The 17622-nt window shown below is 41.1% G+C and overlaps 1 protein-coding gene and 1 long non-coding RNA gene across 2 annotated transcripts in view; both read right to left on the bottom strand.

Annotated features, from left to right (window-relative positions):
- The window catches only part of LOC134678305 (uncharacterized), a 154146-nt gene that overhangs the window by 71350 nt on the left and 65174 nt on the right, over nt 1–17622 (bottom strand). The gene's annotated exons all lie outside the window — the stretch shown is intronic.
- On the bottom strand, nt 13445–15185 carry LOC134678008 (uncharacterized). The gene is made up of 2 exons (XM_063536452.1): nt 14068–15185; nt 13445–13547 (listed from the first exon to the last, which is right to left on the bottom strand). The coding sequence occupies exons 1-2, from the start codon at nt 14977–14979 to the stop codon at nt 13467–13469; spliced, it is 993 nt and encodes a 330-aa protein (XP_063392522.1). The 5' UTR covers nt 14980–15185; the 3' UTR covers nt 13445–13466.

Genomic DNA, 17622 nt, shown 5'->3' with positions numbered 1-17622 from the left:
CACAACTTTGTCCCCTTGTAAAACAAATGACTATTATCACGTCGATAACGCCATAAATATCATATATTATGTCTGCTGCTACTTAATTTTGTAAGTATATTTTAGAATTGTTTTATTGTGTAATCTTCAAAAGAACTCTAAATGCAATCATTTACCGCATCGTAAAGATCCAGACCTAGAATACCATAATTAAAGTCTCTATCAATATAAAATAAACCGATACAACGTCCGTTTAACCCGAGATCAAAGAGTCCAGTTTATTCCTCCATTTGTTTATGTCCTGATTCGTTACGCCGAAACGCGAAATTTGTTTAACTCGTGCCTGTGAGTATTAACGGAAAGGGGTCATCCATTAATTACGTCACACCAATTTCTAGGTTTTTTGACCCCTCCCCCCCCCCCTTTTCACACTTGGTCACATTTGGCAAACCCCTCCCCCCCTAGTGTGACGTCACATTTTTTCTACGAAATCGCCAAATCGAATTAAGTAAGTACCTAAGTATTATTAATATTTTATCAAAATATTTTTGACGATATAAATATTAGTAATTTTATAACCCAAAACTGCTTAGGAAAGAAAATTAAACGATTAAAAACTTGTTATTTAAATGTACAGCGAACTAAATAATTTAAATAAATTTTCGGTTACTGATGAAGTTAAAGTGACGTCACAAAGTTTGTGTCTCCCCCCTCCCCCATGTCACAATATGTCACATTTTCTTGACCCCCTCCCTCCCCTAAACGTGTGACGTAATTAATGGATGACCCCAAACTTCCTTTTTGTGTATTTATTAACATTCGGAAAAAAACCGAAATTCACATTTGTTTGGCTTAATTAGGTAAAAAAAAAACGTACCTATCAAAAATACTTTCAAGTAGAAATGACGAATGATTTTAAAAACAAGCACCTACTGAGAATTCTGTGCCAATCGGTACACTCGGCCGTTAATAACTGGCGCTGCTTCCTGTGCCCTCTTTTTCTCAATATCTGTTATGATCGATAAATGACTTGACGATGTACACTTTCTGCAAAATGTACTGTCGAATCCAAAAGTGCTAAACTAGTTAGTAGATACTTTGTATAAGAACTACCTACGAGAGACAGGGAACCTTACGACTCAGGGGCAATTCCTTTCAAAACTTGCTTACGTGTTCTCCTGAAAAGTACCTACTTATTATATTTTTTTAAACCCTTATAGTATCGCATAGAGTAGACTACGAAACTTTAGAACTCTCAGTAGTAGTAACTAGTAGTATGGTAGTCATAAGTCATAAATCTACTATTATCATTGTTGAGTACCTATACCTACCTACTTATTCAAGTTCTGTTCTTTTGTTGGAAGAAACTGTCGTTTGAATATACCTCATTTACAAAAATGTATCTTCATAGCGTCGTATGTAAAAAAATACCCTGCCACCATCCGTTTCTGTCTGAATTACCTCACGAATTACCTATACCTGTACGTGTACGGGTACTTATAAGGGGTCATCCATTAATTACGTCACACGTTTAGGGGGAGGGAGGGGGTCAAGGGAATGTGACATATTGTGACATGGGGGAGGGGGGAGACACAAACTTTGTGACGTCACTTTAACTTCATCAGTAACCGAAAATTTATTTAAATTATTTAGTTCGCTGTACATTTAAATAACAAGTTTTTAATCGTTTAATTTTCTTTCCTAAGCAGTTTTGGGTTATAAAATTACTAATATTTATATCGTCAAAAATATTTTGATAAAATATTAATAATACTTAGGTACTTACTTAATTCGATTTGGCGATTTCGTAGAAAAAATGTGACGTCACACTAGGGGGGGAGGGGTTTGCCAAATGTGACCAAGTGTGACAAGGGGGGGGGGGAGGGGTCAAAAAACCTAGAAATTGGTGTGACGTAATTAATGGATGACCCCTAAGTAGGTAAGGTGGGTTAAGGCTAACATAGTTTATTTTGCTCGGGGCAAATCAAACAGTATGAGTGATAGTCTTAACTACCCTACCTTACCTTAAGGCTTAAATCATACTATATTCAAAATTATGCTTAAAGCTTTTCACTTCGCATACGTTCTCATTGATGCGTTCAGTTTACAGCCGCGTTGTTTATGCTAAGAGCCACGTGCGCTAATTATCCCTTGTTACTCAATCATATTGTGCAGCTATTTCGGCTTGTTTTGCATCGCATGCCGCCTGCTGGCGCTTACTAATACTTGTTTTCGTACGGGGATGTTAATTATGAATAAGGTAAACGGCCCCAAGTTCGTGTTAGTACGTTATTTCGTTAGTTTTTTTTCGGGCGCAAATAATAAGGAATTCAAATATCTTTTATTCAAATTATACATATGAAAAAAATCTGTATTATTTAGTCTCTTCAATAAAATGTTAACCAATATTTTAGTGATTAAACTAAGAGTAATACGACGGTCGAAACTGTTAGACGGCCGCGAATAGCTGTGTTGTATGCGTGCACTTTTTTTAGGCGTAAGGTGCGCGCTCTCACTTGTTAAGCTTATAGGAAGGAAAAGCTAAACCCATTCGAATTAAAGTTTTTGGGAGTGTTTCTGTGGGTTCCTTAGTAATTGATTTGATAAGAAAAAAGATTGAATATATGCATAGAAATAACTTAAAATTGCAATAAATCGACTCACGAAATAGCGGTCATTTTATCTTACGTGTGTCTCCTATTTCGTGCCACTAACGAATCAAGGATTTTCTAGATACATTTTGAGTGCTTGTTTTTAAATATAACAACAAAGATAATTAAAAAAATAAATTAGAAAACAATTAATGTATTTCATGAAGTTTCGTATGAGCGAAATTCGGTATATGTTTTTTTCACTAGAATTCTCATAAAACGAGTTTGAATGTGACCCGAGTTAAAAATTTTAAGGTATGTTCCACGTATATTCTCATATTAACTACTAGCACAATTTTATTTATTATTGAAATTTGATTTATTTTTGTGTATGTTTATTTTTAACGTATAAGATAGTAAATTATTTTTTTAAATAATTATTATTTTTAATTATTTTTTATTTTTTTTTATTTAATTTTTTATTTTTTTTATTTTATTTATTTATTTTTTATTTAAATTAAATAGTTTGACTTTTAATCAAGTATTAAAGTACCCATATGGTTTACCTAAGTCTTAATTCGACCATTAAAGTCGACGAGTACAAAAAACTTTAAGCTAGCTCTCAATTTAACATTTTTTATTATTATTTTTTTTTATTTGACCTTACAATTATTCGTAAGTAGGTAAGACCGTTAAATATTTAAAATGATTATCAGCAAATTATCAATTTATCACCAATTACTCTAAGAAAACTTTATGCCGAAACAGGGGACACGAATTCACGAATTTAGGAGCTGGCCTAAATTTGTATCACGAAATGGGAGCCAAATAAGAGGTTCACGAAAAAATTCATATAAAAAAAAGTTTCAACTAAAACCCTACAGTTTATACATTAAATTATTAACAAAGAACTAATATAACATATTCAAAAGCTTTCAAAGTATTGATATGCTTAGTAATATTTAAAAAAAAATACACAAACTCTCAACTCACTCTCAAGAGCCTTAACCTGCCGAAACAGGGGCCCTTTACCTTATAAATTACCTGTTTCGAAGTAGGTCCCTAACAAAACAATGGGTGTTACTTAGGTATGAGACGGTCTTATCTTAACGTTGCCGGCAACATAGTAAATCTGATTCTTAGAATGAAGTAAGTTCATTCATTGAGTCGTTCATTCGCTTCTATCGCTCTAGGGCCAAACACATTTAGGAAAAAGGTCCCTTCAGTGGACGAGACAATGAAATTTAACGTCCTGGGCACATGTTTATCGTATTGGAGTCACACGTACTGAAAAAAATTATCCTGCCAGTTAGGGTGCAGTAAAAATTCGCTTTTAATTCTCTTAACTTTGTGATGTCTACAGGAAAGAGGCAAACGAGTTAAACATACCTACTCGTACAATGAAATGACCCTCTTTCAAGAAGAAAACGTTAGAGATTCAGTTTTTTTTTTCAGCTCGGATGACCTACCTCTACTAATGTTGTCACGAATACGAGCAGTCAAATTGATTAAAGTTTATTAAGTAATTTAAAAAAAAAATCCATAAGCAACCTTTGTCAGATAAAAGCACATATCCTGTCTTTTATCTGGGGCTTTGTTCTTTCTAAGTTAACCGTATGCGTCGATCCTCATGAAAATAAGCTTTTAGCGCATAAATCTTCACTTTGCAGAGCTTTACGATACTCTGTTTTTGATCTGAAGAGGTAAATACTCCCTTAAATTCAGCTAGTAGGTATTATTACGCATGTCATAGCGAAATGCAGGAATAGTTTAATCACGTTTAATTAATAAAGCGGGATGAATGCATCTCGACGTTGCGCGACCTCGTTGCGGACTACTGTTTGTGCAAGTTTGCATTTCACAAATACTAACTGCACGTATAATATAGGCATTCATATTTAAACTTACGGGTTAAATGTGGGTTCCGTTGAAAATAAGTTTCTGGCAGTTAAATTATAAATAAAATATTTTATTGTATTAAACGCCCTTAAAATATTGAACACGTCAAAATGAATTTTATGAGCCCAAAGTCATCCATTTAACATTCGGCTATAGATATAGTTCCAATCATCTTCTGCCTTCTTTATCAAAAAGATACAGGTTACATGGTTCACACTTCCGCTGTGTCCTGTGTCAGACCTTTAACTTTTGGAAAGAAAAATGCGTTTATCGGACTCCTAACCAAGTACGGCTACCATCAGTTTGGCATTGACATAAACGCTATCGTGAACGTAATTTACTTTCTATGCATCTCGCTCGTACTGACATATTAGTGCGAAAGAGATACCTATATAGAAAGTAAATTACGTTCACGATAGCGTTTATGTCAATGCCAAAGTGATGGTAGCCGTATAGTTCTTATTGAGCCTGCCTTCGAAGCAGGAGGTCGGGTTAGAATTCTGGTACTGGCATATATTTGTGTGTTTATATCACAGATATCCTAAGTTAAGGGTAATAATCAAATAAAGAAGCTTATAAATACGCCTTCCAAAATAAATTTGAAACGAAACCCTAAAAAATCTCAGACCGGCTTATTAAAATACAAGCCTACGAAAGGCGCGTCTAGCAAGACTTATGAAGTCTGAGTAGGTAGGTACTTTACCTATGAGTTTTTGAACTAATCTTACGGTTTGTCCTAAATTTCAATATAGAATATATTGATTTGTTGATTTGCAGGAGCCTAACTTCTTAAAATGCATCCCTCTGAAATAGGATGTACCTTAACGTAGGTAGGTACCTACCTACACTAAAATTAGGTACAAATATTTTGATAGATATACCTAAGTCTGTATACTGTAAAGTCGACGTCAAAGATATGTTTACACTTTTGCACCTTATGCCTTTGTAATAAGGCGAAAAATGTAAACATATCTTTGACGTCGACTGTACCTATTATATTATCCTAGTCCTAATCTGAACACATTAGACATTCAGCTTTGCACAAATGCACATGTTTCTTATTGCCAGAACAATGGGTGAATGCAAAATTAATATACCTAGATTTTAATTTCATTATCTTAAAATTAATGAAATACTTTTGGAAATTATAAGAGCGCCATATTTTTGTACATTTATAGCGCTTTGTAGGTACGTCCTTTTCCATGAATGTATGCACATATTGTAAAACCCATTTTACTGTTAATGACAAAAATAATTCTTGAAACGAAATTTCGAAAGCAGACGACTAAGAACATCGTTTTGGGTGTTCATGTTTAATAATGGCAACATTTATATCGCTTAAAAGCGATTAGTGAAGAGTTGAAGGCGGGGGATTGAGGGTGGAAGCAGGAAAGCGGACCCCGTCACAGTACGGGATAAACGCTAGGAGCATAATGATGATTTTAGAGTTATTAAAGATTCGAGGAAACCAGTATAAATGTCAGTGATTAACACATACTTGTTAAGGCTACCGGGATCATGTTCCACTGGTTCGTCAAAAAACTCGATTGGGCGTTTGTGAAAAGCGGTGGTAGGCGGTACCTATTGCGGCTATTAAAAAACTTTTCAAGTACTCAGTATAAATGTTTTACGGCCACTTTAACATTTCAAACGATATAAATTACTGGTGCTAACTCTGTGAGTCAAAAGAAGCTGAACCAGTTTAATAGGGATTTCGAAGACAACTTTTCGTAATCATTTCGTGTGTTTATAATATTTAAGACTTGTTTTTATTTAATCGGTTGCTCTTTGCTGCGACTGTTGGGAATCGTAACATCGCCGGTTTTTTTTAAAAATAACAGCTTTCCTCTCGACTTAGGTAGGTCTAGGAGAGAGGTAGCTAGGTACCTCTGTCTATTAGAAGTATTTTATGTTCCAATGCTTACATATTATTATTTGAAATAAAGAACCCGCGCTTCACTGAATCAATTATTATTCACAATCTAAACCTAGAAGTACTTACGTATAGGTAAGTATAAAAACATTTTTTAATCATTACTTTAGGCTTAAATAGCACGATAAAGTCTTCACCACCATGTCGGAAAAGACTGGGTTAAAACGTTTTATTTTTATTTAAGTTCCCAAATCCCAACTGCGTAAGCTGCCTATTGACATCAACATTCATTATCATTAACACTGATTATATTTACAAAACGCTAAAATTTAATTATGTATTATCGCGAAAGAACAAAGCGAAGCCATGCAAGCGCTTCTCCGGACAGGAAGGAGGGCAAACCGGATTTAACATGAATTGCCTGCTTACTGAACTAGGTAATTGTGTAACATGTATACCTGGTCTACAACTTTTTGTATGGGTGCTTGTAATGGTCGGAAGTAAACCTTACTCGTTGTACACAGACTAGATAGGTATTTGTATTTACTTTAGGACTTCTGTCTAATACCACTGTCCGCAACGGAGTGTGATGGCTGATATGTGTTAGGCACGAGTAGGTTTAACACGTTAAGCCTGGCTACTGTGTGTATTAGTATTGTAACTATTGTAATACGGTTTCTATCTGTATGTCCCCAACTAAGTATAGTGGGCACTTCCGAACTTGAAATAGCTCGAGTCGTCGCTGGTCATCTAGTCAACTTTGATTATGTTATGAGTACCTATTATGACTCGACAAGTCAACGGTTCTCTTCAGGGTGTCAATATTAGCACAAGGCGTTAAACAACGACTTGTAAAACAAACACTAAGTTACTTTTTATTAGTGTCCTTGCCAAGGCGCATATTTTGACTAAGGTGTAGAGTTTGTGAAGTTAGGGCTTGTTGAGTTAGAAACTTTTGGCTCTACAAGAGATCTGATAACTTTTTGACAGAATGAGCCTTATGGTTTCGTCTTGGCAATATTAGCAATGTAAAATCATTGTCATGTGTGAACACGTTTTTGGTGGGATAACAATTTCATATTTTAATAACATTTCACAATCAATTCAATCATTCATATTTCCATTGCGACAATGCGCACCTTATCCGCTCTAAGAATAAACAGGAAAGATTTTTTTACTTTACTCTAAGCTTATTTGTTAACTCAGTTAATAAAAGTACTGAAATAGGAGCCAAGTTTACATAAATCAAACTCGTTTCCCACTCTCGTCGCAAAAAAAGTTAGCAGTATTACCGAGGCCAACGTCGCGGTTGTTTATGCAAAGAGCACGCCGGAGTACTGTGCCCGTTTCAACAATTACCTATTTGGCAGAGTTTCTGAAAAAAAAACACGCTGTATTTTATTTAACTGAAACAACGAAGGGTTCAATGAACGGTCATATTTGGACTATTTTCTGGTTGCATAGTGAATAAAGCTATAATAGCGAAATTAAAATTAGCAGTCTACATTTGTAAATTGTAAACAATATGTGTACTTAATCATGTATTAGGTAAGTAAGTATCTATAATGGCTATAATACGAATTTGACCTACCCACCCTTACTTTATGCCGTACGTAATACCTACTTTTAACCAACATTATTTATAAATCACGACACATCACCATCAGATGTGCAGTTGAACAATATCAGAAAGTTAGATTTGAAATTTTCCGTCTAAATCGTATGTACCCTATGTAGAATAATTACACTCCAGCCCGAAACAAGTTTTTCAATTGCTTTCTAGGGGATTACTCAATTTCAGCTAAGCATTACCTCATTCAAAAATACTTTACCCCCGTAAGCTTGCGCTTATAATAACTTGACCTAGTAACTCATAACAACTACGTGTAATTGAAAGCCAGGCTTTTACACGTACTGGTTCGTCTGATGTGATGTGATATAATTTGTTGTGAATGCCTACCTAAGCTCAGAGTTCGTATGTAAGCAATTATTTCTGAAAGGTGGCTCAAATTTTCTTTCGTTACGTATGATTTTATAAAAGGAAGATTTTTCCCGCTTAAAGATTGTAAGTTAAAGTAAAGTACCTACTCAATAATAAAGAACTTTGTAATCAGGGAAAAGTAACTCGATAGGTACTACCTAGTCTACCTACCTATCTATGCTGAAATAACGTCTCATTGATATATCCACTAATCTAAATCTAATAATATTATTATACACTCAGAAACAGGGCTCTTCTCAGTGGAGAGGAGTAATATGTCTTTCTCAGTTTCCTTGCCAGCCGGATAACAATAGGTACCATTGCTATCCGGCTAGCAAGGAAACTGAGAAAGGCTATTATTTGGAAAATACTTTAACACAGCGTACGTCTATTCCTACTTTTAAGAAGTAAAATAATAATTATCATACGTGTAGGACGTAGGTACTTAAAACTTCCACAGTTCCAAATAAGTAGGTTTTTTTTAGCATTAGAAAGAACTTCGCAGAAGTAAGCTTGTGGTTCCAAATCTGGCACTTTTAGCGGTAATAATTTGAAGTAAATTATATGTATTGACCATGCTACATTAGATAATTCAATAATTATTAACAATTAAAGAGCCTGATAAAAACTGCACGCTTGCTTCTGTGGAGTTCTTTCTAATGCTAAAAAAAACGAACTATAGTCCCAGGAGTTGTGTAAAATAATTTTTAAATCGCAACCTAACAGAGACAATTGATATCAGGGTATCAAATGTTTTACAAGTCGTCGAATCCTTACAAGGCGCAATGTTGAAGGGACTGGTGAAGCCCCAGTTGACGTGTGAGTCAGACGACCTCAACCTGGGACAACGGAGTGTGGCCGTACAAAATTAGCAATTTATTTGTATAAAAAAATGCATGAAAGTTTCACAAGCTACCGCGTTTATAATACTCCGCGTTTATCAGACTCCTTGATTTCACTTGTACAGTCGACGTTAAAGATATGTTTACACTTTTCGCCTTATTACAAAGGAGTAAGGTGCAAAATTGTAGACATATCTTTGACGTCGACTGTATTAATGTCTTAGAAAAATAGATTGTGGAAGTGTCATAATTATGTCCCTCCAATCCGCATAGGACAATCGGCGAAATTAGTCGACGTTAAAGATATGTTTACACTTTTCGCCTTATTACAAAGGAGTAAGGTGCAAAATTGTAGACATATCTTGTATTGTAGACGTATAATGTCTTAGAAAAATAGATTGTTGAACTGTCATAATTATGTCCCTCCAATCCGCATAGGACAATCGGCCTGATTCGAACTTTAAGATACGTCAAAAATTTGCTAAAGATACGATACGGATCGGATATGTAGGTACCAAAAGGGGCCCACTGATTAACAGTCCGCTGTCAGTTGTTCGGAACTGTCAAAATTTTGTTCTAACTGACAGGCCGATACCGCCCGGCGGACTGTTAATCAGTGGACCCCTTAAGTATTAGAAGTGACATTATTGTTTGAAGAAACGTCACTTTCGACACTGACAAAATATCCGATCCATATCGTATCTTTATCAAATTTGACGTATCTTAAAGTCGAATCAGGCTGAATGTCACTCAGGACGGAAGCCGCAAGTGGTCGCATGAGTCAGACGGACAAACAGTGACATGTGACCTCTCTTCCCGGGCAGGCATTGGGTTAAGTGTAGGTATCCGAGGATTCGGTCCTAGTTTACGTGGACGTGATTAAAGTGATAATTGTGATAAATGATAATAATGATTTGTTACAGTTAATAAACAAGGATATTAGTATACCTTTAAATATTTAATGCATAGAGTCTCATTTGAAAATAAATTAAATTTTGATTGAGGTACATGTGCTACCTACATGTCTAAGATTGGAATTGTATTGATTCGTGTTCATAGCCCGCTTTTAGAAGGCTAATATAAATGCTGCAAATAAGAGCTCGCCGCACTGAGACTGAACTCAATTCCTGTAAAATTACTTACGACAAATTTAACCTTTTCGACGCCGTGTCAAACACAAAAGCTGTCACTCGGACGCCACGTTACCGAAGTGTCAAAAAACTGATATTGAACTATATGCATATGCACGTAGGTCTATGTTGCTCTGTGGTCTGTGACCGATTAATCCGTCTTTGGCGTTGGACCTGCGGTGCGGATAAAGCGGTCATTGGCATCCAAAAGTGTCTACGTCACAAGGCGGTTAGCCCGGACTCCCGTGGTCGCGTTCCGATACTTCTCTTTCCTTTGGTGCTCGTTGCTGGTGAGGAGCGCCTCCACCGCTCCGGTGTGACGCCTCGCGTGGTCCGGTAGGAGCTAGGCCTTCCCAAAGCCTGCTGTGATGCCGCTGAGGACCCTGGCCGCTCCGGCCTGGGTGGTTCGGGTAGGTGTGGCGATGAAAAGAAACTCAATGTTTCACATGCACGTATATTTTACGTTAATCTACACTTATTCGTTCGTACACTGACGCCTGATGCGTGACAATCGTGACACGACAACTACTATTCTTAGAAAATAACTATACTGAAAACACACGCGGCGTGGTCAATGGCTGCGGCCAAGTCTAGCTTCAAACCCGGCAGGAATGCAACCTACGTGCGTTCGCTACAACGCTCCGAATCGTCCTGGGCCGGAAATAGAATCCATCGATATGAAGTTTTACCATAATGAATGTAGTGACATACCATTTAAGTTACGCTTGAGCCTCTAGGAAATTGGCCTACGATTATTGCACACGGCACATGTGAAAGGTGCTTGCACTTGGCGTAAACATTCCTGCGGGGGGGAGGCCAGAGTTGAGCTGATACCTTGAAGCACAATGGATTAGCTAGTCTAACTTACAGCACTATCAAACATTGACCACAGCAAAGTGGTGACATGAAAGAACAAGTAACCAACTAAATACTTATAAAGAAACAGTACCTAGTACAGTTGCAATTAGAAATCAGTGAGTCATCTTGATATAAATAAATTCAATTTAAACAGTAGGTACCATAAGTTGTTAACATGTGACAATACCAAAACATAACTTATAAATTAATACAGTTAAGTACACTCTACTGGTAATTTACACAATTTGACAACGGGCCGGATTAAGTCGCCGCCCTGAGTTTTTAATTTAACTGATCGTACAATATCATCTGCACCTTTAAATAATTGAATCACTCTACCTCTACGCCAGTGGAGAGGGGGTGCAGTTTCATCCTTGATTAATACTAAATCATTTAAAGCCATGTTAGGAACATGATTGTACCATTTGAGTCTGGTTTGCAAATTATTAAGGTAAGTAATATGCCATTTAGCCCAAAAGTTTTGTGAAATCTTTTGTAAAGACTGGAAATGTGATAAACATGCTACATTAGTGTCTTTCCACGGGTACTCAGGTACCGATAGCAATGGTTGCCCTATAAGAAAGTGGCCCGGAGTGAGTACTTCCAAGTCACATGGGTCCTCGGATAAAGGAACCAGAGGCCGTGAGTTAAGCACCGATTCTACTTTGGTAAATACGGTTGAAAGACCCTCGAAGGTCAGTATGCGGTCCCCTAACTCACGCTTGAGTAGGTTCTTACTACTCTTGACTGCGGCTTCTACCAAGCCTGACATGTGAGGGGCACCAGGAGGATTGAACTCCCAGCGGACACCTTGGCGACGAAATTCCTCCTGGAGGACAATTTCGTTGTCAAGTAAGAACTGACTAACCTCCTTGAGGTATGAGCTAGCACCTTTGAAATTTGTACCTTGATCGCTCCTGACTAAGGCGGGCAGCCCTCGTCGACTGACAAACCGTGTGAACGCCGCAATGAAGGCCTCGGTGCTCAGCGACGAGACGAGTTCAAGATGTACGGCTTTCGTTCCTAAACATACGAAAACACACAGATAAGCTTTGAGTGATTTAGCATTTCTGAGGTGACTACTTTTGACCCAGTAGGGACCGGCAAAATCGGTTGCTACTCCTGAAAAGGCACGAGCCGCCGTGACTCGGTCCGCTGGCAAATCTGCCATAAACGGGGCCTGCGTTGAAGCGTTGAATCTGAAACACGACATACAGCTATTGATTACGCGGGATACCACACGTCGCGCCGACGGGATCCAGTAACGTTGCCGGAGTATATTGATGAGTGCGCTCGTTGAAGCGTGACAATAGGTACGGTGATAATGCTGCATCAACATTTGAGTCCATTTATGGTCTTTAGGTAGAAGGTATGGGTGCTTAGCATCGTAACGTAAGCATGAATGCCGCAGTCGCCCTCCGACGCGAATGAAGTGATTCTCATCTACGAAAACGCTGAGTTTTTGAAGTGACTTGCAAACAATCTTGCCTCCTTTCAATAACACGATTTCATCTCTGTAAGCATCCAGTTGAACGTACTTAATCCAGTGGTTCATTGCCTCACGATTTTCGTCGATCGTTAGCGTAGGGCGAACGTTCCGTTGCGCTTTCGGCAAACGAACGTTCTTACAAAATCGCAATACGTATGACGTCACATTGATAAGCTTGTTGAACGAACTGACTCGTGATAACAGAAACTCCTCCCATGACTTCTCGGCCGGCGTAATGTGATGTAACTGTTTGAATCCGGGTAAATCTGGTGACATGGTGACCGGCATCGTCGGCCACTGTGACTCATTCGTCATTAACCATTCTGGGTTCCACCAAAGATGAAACCCGATGAGGTCCTTCGCCGTAGCCCCCCGCGATGCGACATCGGCAGGGTTCGACTCCGATCTGACATACCTCCATGTCATAGGTCGGGTTGACTGTTGAATATCTTGAACACGGTTACCTTCAAAAGTCTGTAGCACATGAGGCTTTGTGTTCAACCAACATAGCACAGTTCTGGAATCTGACCAAGCATTTATGCTGTCAATCTGAACTGATTCCTCGTATGCCGCTGCGACGTGGTTTAATAACTTATAAACCAGGTGAGCTGCATTTAACTCGCTCTTCGGAATGGTTTGTTTGACTCTCCTTGACGCTACGCGAGTCTTAGCTATCACTAACCGTACTAGTACATTCCCTGACGCGTCCTCAGTCCGGAGGTACACGCAGGCTCCGTAGCCGAGCTCCGACGCATCTCCAAAGCCGTGGAGGGAGTGTGACACCGCACCGGGCAGAGTGACGCACCGCGGAATCTGTAGCTGACTCAAGTGATGTAGATCTTGAATGAGTTCATTCCATTGAAGGTCTTGAGTATGGGACAGTGGCTCATCCCACTGTAATCCATCTGTGAACAGTGATTGTAAAAACAGTTTGAATCTAAATATGATTGGTGCGCAATAGCCACACGGGTCATACAGTCTAGCTATGGTACTCAATATGCTACGTTTCGTCGTTGGTTGGCCCAACGGTATGTTGAGTTGATACGACATGGAATCTGACATGGGGTTCCACTGTATCCCTAATACCTTTATGAAACTCTTGTCGTCAGTGTCAAACTGACGAGGCATCTCACAATGCTCCTGCGGAAGATCCTGTAATAATTCTCTGCGGTTAGACGACCATTTGCGTAACTCATATCCAGCGCTCCGCATGAGTTCTATGAGTTCTGATTTGAGTTCTTGGGCCTCGGTGAGTGAATCAGCCCCAGTGAGGATGTCGTCAACATATACATCTCTGCGCATGATATGAGCAGCCGGTGAGTCTGGATGCTGGGCTTCCCAGTCATCAGCTAATCGAAGTAAGGTCCTTATCGCGATGAAAGGACTGGAGCGTAGTCCGTATGTATTGGTATTTAACTCATATACCTGTACATCCTGCGACGGATCCTCGCGCCACAGAATCAGCTGATAGCGCCTATCGCTGGGGTGTATCCACGTTTGCCGGAACATCATTCTGATGTCGGTCGTGAAGACAACTTGATGACGTCTGAAATTTAACAATATTTGAGTGATATCATTTTGAAGCGGTTTGCCTGAGTGAAGGCATTGATTGAGCGATACTCCGGTGCTTGAGTTAGCTGCAGCGTTATATACGACGCGGATCTTTTCGGATCCCTTTTTGAAAATTCCGTGGTGGGGTATTACATAGTGTTCGCTCTCGAAATTAAAGTCTGATTTGGACATATGACCAAGTGCCTCATAGTCCCTCATGAATTCCTTATATTTTTCAGCAAATACTGGATTTTTGGCCAGCCTGGCCTCCAACGAAATCAGTCTACGCATGGCTAGAGCCCTAGACTCGCCCAGCTTGGGTCGGTCTGCCCGCAGCGGCAACCGCACCATGAATTGGCCATTATCTAAACGTTGAGTAGTGGAGGTATACAACCTTTCACATTCGAGGTGTTCTGGGTGTTGCGGCCGCTCCTCGGGGGGCTGCTCCACTCTCCAAAACCTTTCTAGGACGTCCTCGAGCCGAGTAGCATGGATGCCGTAGTCCTCTACTGATGTCCCGGCGGTCGGTGTTGTTAATGATGATGGGTAATTCCAAGTTGCCCCCATCAGCACGTGACCGAAGCAGGTGCCGTACGCCTCAACACCTGGAATGTTAGTGAGTATCTTTGAACCAGTGTATATATAATTGAGCACATCCGTTCCTAGAATGATGTCCACATCCTGCGATTTATCCAAGGCAGGGTCAGCTAATTCAAGTTTTGATGAATCCAAATGAGTCCTGATCTCAGTATCATAATAAGGTATGTTTCCCGTAACCCTGTACATGACTGTAGCTACTACACTGATGATAGGCACTGTTTTCCCGCGTGGTTTGAATACAAGCTTAGCAATCGTGCCTGGCACATTTACCTTTATGTCACCTACTCCAAAAATATTATTCCCAGTAAACTGTTGGTGTACTTTGAATCTTTCTACAAATGATTTCTTCACTACGGAGCACCCCGCTCCCGAGTCAAGCAAAGCCCTAGCTTTAACATACGACCCATTGCCTGATCTGACCATGATCACAGCTGTAGGAGAGACACGAATTGGCGCCATTCGTAGTCTTTCCTCCGGTGCACCAACAGTGGCCTGATCTCATTGTTCAGGCTCAGGACTGCTCCGAGTCCCGAAGCGCAATGAGTGGAATGACTGCTGCGCCGCTTGAACACGCGCGCCTACCTTAGCCCTCGGTATATGACCGGTGGGAATCAGCTGAGCCGGCTGAAGCGCACTATGAGGTGACCCTGTCTCCCTCCTTTGGGGTTGGTCTGGTACTGACGGCTTGGGAGACTGCGGCTTCGCAGCCCTCGGCGGAGATGTAGTCCGTCGCTGGGGAGACGGCCACCGCTCCGGCAGCGTGACTGCTCTCGACGTGCTTGGCGTGGCAAGCGGCATGACCCTTACCCGATGGACAGCTGCTTCAACTGCCATGGGTGGGGCTCTCCCCGCTGCACCACCATCGCACAGCAGTGAGTTGTGTGCGGACGACTCACACTGTGCGCACCAGTTGCGCTGCATGCACTCGCGTGCATAGTGACTGCGCAGGCATCTGAAGCATGCGCCTGACTTCCTAGCCCAGGTCTTCCGCTCCGAAATCGCCAGGTTAAGGAACTTCGGGCATTTGTACAAGCTGTGCTGGTCACTCGAGCAGTATGAGCAAAGAACAGGGGGTGAATTCACCTGATTGGTCTCTTGTTCGATGGCGAAGACCCTCGCTGGCGGTCCCGGTTTCCTGGTAGCTTGACCCGACGGCCCCGCTCTTCCTCGTGCAGGTGCGGAACCACGCTGCGCAGTTGGTTGCTCCACCGCTGCTGGCGAGACCGCTTGCTGAACCCGGCACTGCTCCTCCAACAGCGCCAGTAGCTGCGTGAGAGTGGGCAACACCTCCGGATTGCCACCGTACCTCTCCTCGTATAAGGTCTTGATTCTGTTCGGTAGTTTCTGCAAAATTATAAAAACCAATAAGTATGACCACTCCGTGATTGGCTGCTTGAGCTTCTCAAGCGCCTGGACTGACTCCCGGAGCGGGTCATAGAAAGCTGAGCGTGACCCTGCACTCCAGTGCGCCACTGAAGGCAGGTTCATGATTCGGCTAATGAATGTATCCAACAGCAGCCTGTTATTCTGATACCGAGCCCGCAATAACTGTAAAGCTACCGCGTAGTTGGGTCCGTCCATCGGAAGGTGCTGTATAATGGACAGCGCCTCCCCTTGCAACGACGACCGAAGATAGTAATGTTTCTCCGCGTCGGAGATGTCCCTACTATTGACTAACGACATAAAGAGATCATAGAAGGAGAGCCACTCTGGCAGGTTGCCACTGAAGGTGGGCAGCTGCACAGAGGGCAATTTGACTTTACCTGCCTGTCCACGGGGTGTGTGTGACTGGCCAGCCTCTCCAGCCGACGCCTCGTCTAGCTGGATCAGCAGCCGGTTAACCTCGCTGAAGCACTCCTGGTATTGAAGTCGTTCCTCCTCCTCGAGCTCACCTTCGTAGGCCAGCAGTGACTCGTGGGCCTTGACGTACTCAGTATAAATAAGATCAAAGTGCCGCTTCGCCACCGACGCGGCCATGCTGTCAGGTCGTGATGTGACCGTGCCAGCATAGTCGGTCAACATTTGGTACTTGGTGCGCAGCTGCACCTTGATTGACTTTAACGACATGACGTGAATTTACTTTACGATTAATGAAAGACACTAATTTGTGACACTATTCGACTAACAGTTTACAAGTTAGGTGGCTTTGGCTTTACCTTAAAGTTGGATTTTATATTGACGATAACCTAATTAATCTATTGGCGACACTTGACGTTGACAGATAATTCTAACCTAAATGTCCCAAACTGACGTTTGCCGCGAACCGGAAATGTCCTTATGCTAAAGATGGCCGCACTCCGCACTGTACGGTCCCCGTCCGTTGCCTACGCAAGAAAATGGCGGCCGACGCCTTCCCTTTTATTACGATTTGATTTGATTTTTTCGCACTATGCCCAACCGCACCGGGCTCCGTTTCCACTGAATTTAACGGCAAAAATGAATAATGCTGACACGATGAGTACTTGAAGCGATGATTACGCTACCAATGCGATGTACCGCTGCGGTGCTCGCGTTGATGACGATGGCTTTCAATAATATCGTGCTGTAATTCCTCCCCTCATGGGCCACCAAAAAATGTCTACGTCACAAGGCGGTTAGCCCGGACTCCCGTGGTCGCGTTCCGATACTTCTCTTTCCTTTGGTGCTCGTTGCTGGTGAGGAGCGCCTCCACCGCTCCGGTGTGACGCCTCGCGTGGTCCGGTAGGAGCTAGGCCTTCCCAAAGCCTGCTGTGATGCCGCTGAGGACCCTGGCCGCTCCGGCCTGGGTGGTTCGGGTAGGTGTGGCGATGAAAAGAAACTCAATGTTTCACATGCACGTATATTTTACGT

This window comes from Cydia fagiglandana, chromosome 2 (genome assembly GCF_963556715.1).
Source record: "Cydia fagiglandana chromosome 2, ilCydFagi1.1, whole genome shotgun sequence".
Lineage (NCBI taxonomy): Eukaryota > Metazoa > Arthropoda > Insecta > Lepidoptera > Tortricidae > Cydia > Cydia fagiglandana.
This window is presented reverse-complemented; position numbering and strand designations above follow the sequence as displayed.

What these genes read in the sequence shown, in the direction of transcription:
- LOC134678008 (XM_063536452.1), bottom strand. Translation starts at nt 14,979, where the DNA reads ATGTACAGGGTTACGGGAAACATACCTTATTATGATACTGAGATCAGG. An exon ending in ATCCGTCGCAGGATGTACAG is followed by an intron (nt 13,548 to 14,067) that starts GTATATGAGTTA and finishes CACTGTTCACAG; the next exon opens with ATGGATTACAGTGGGATGAG.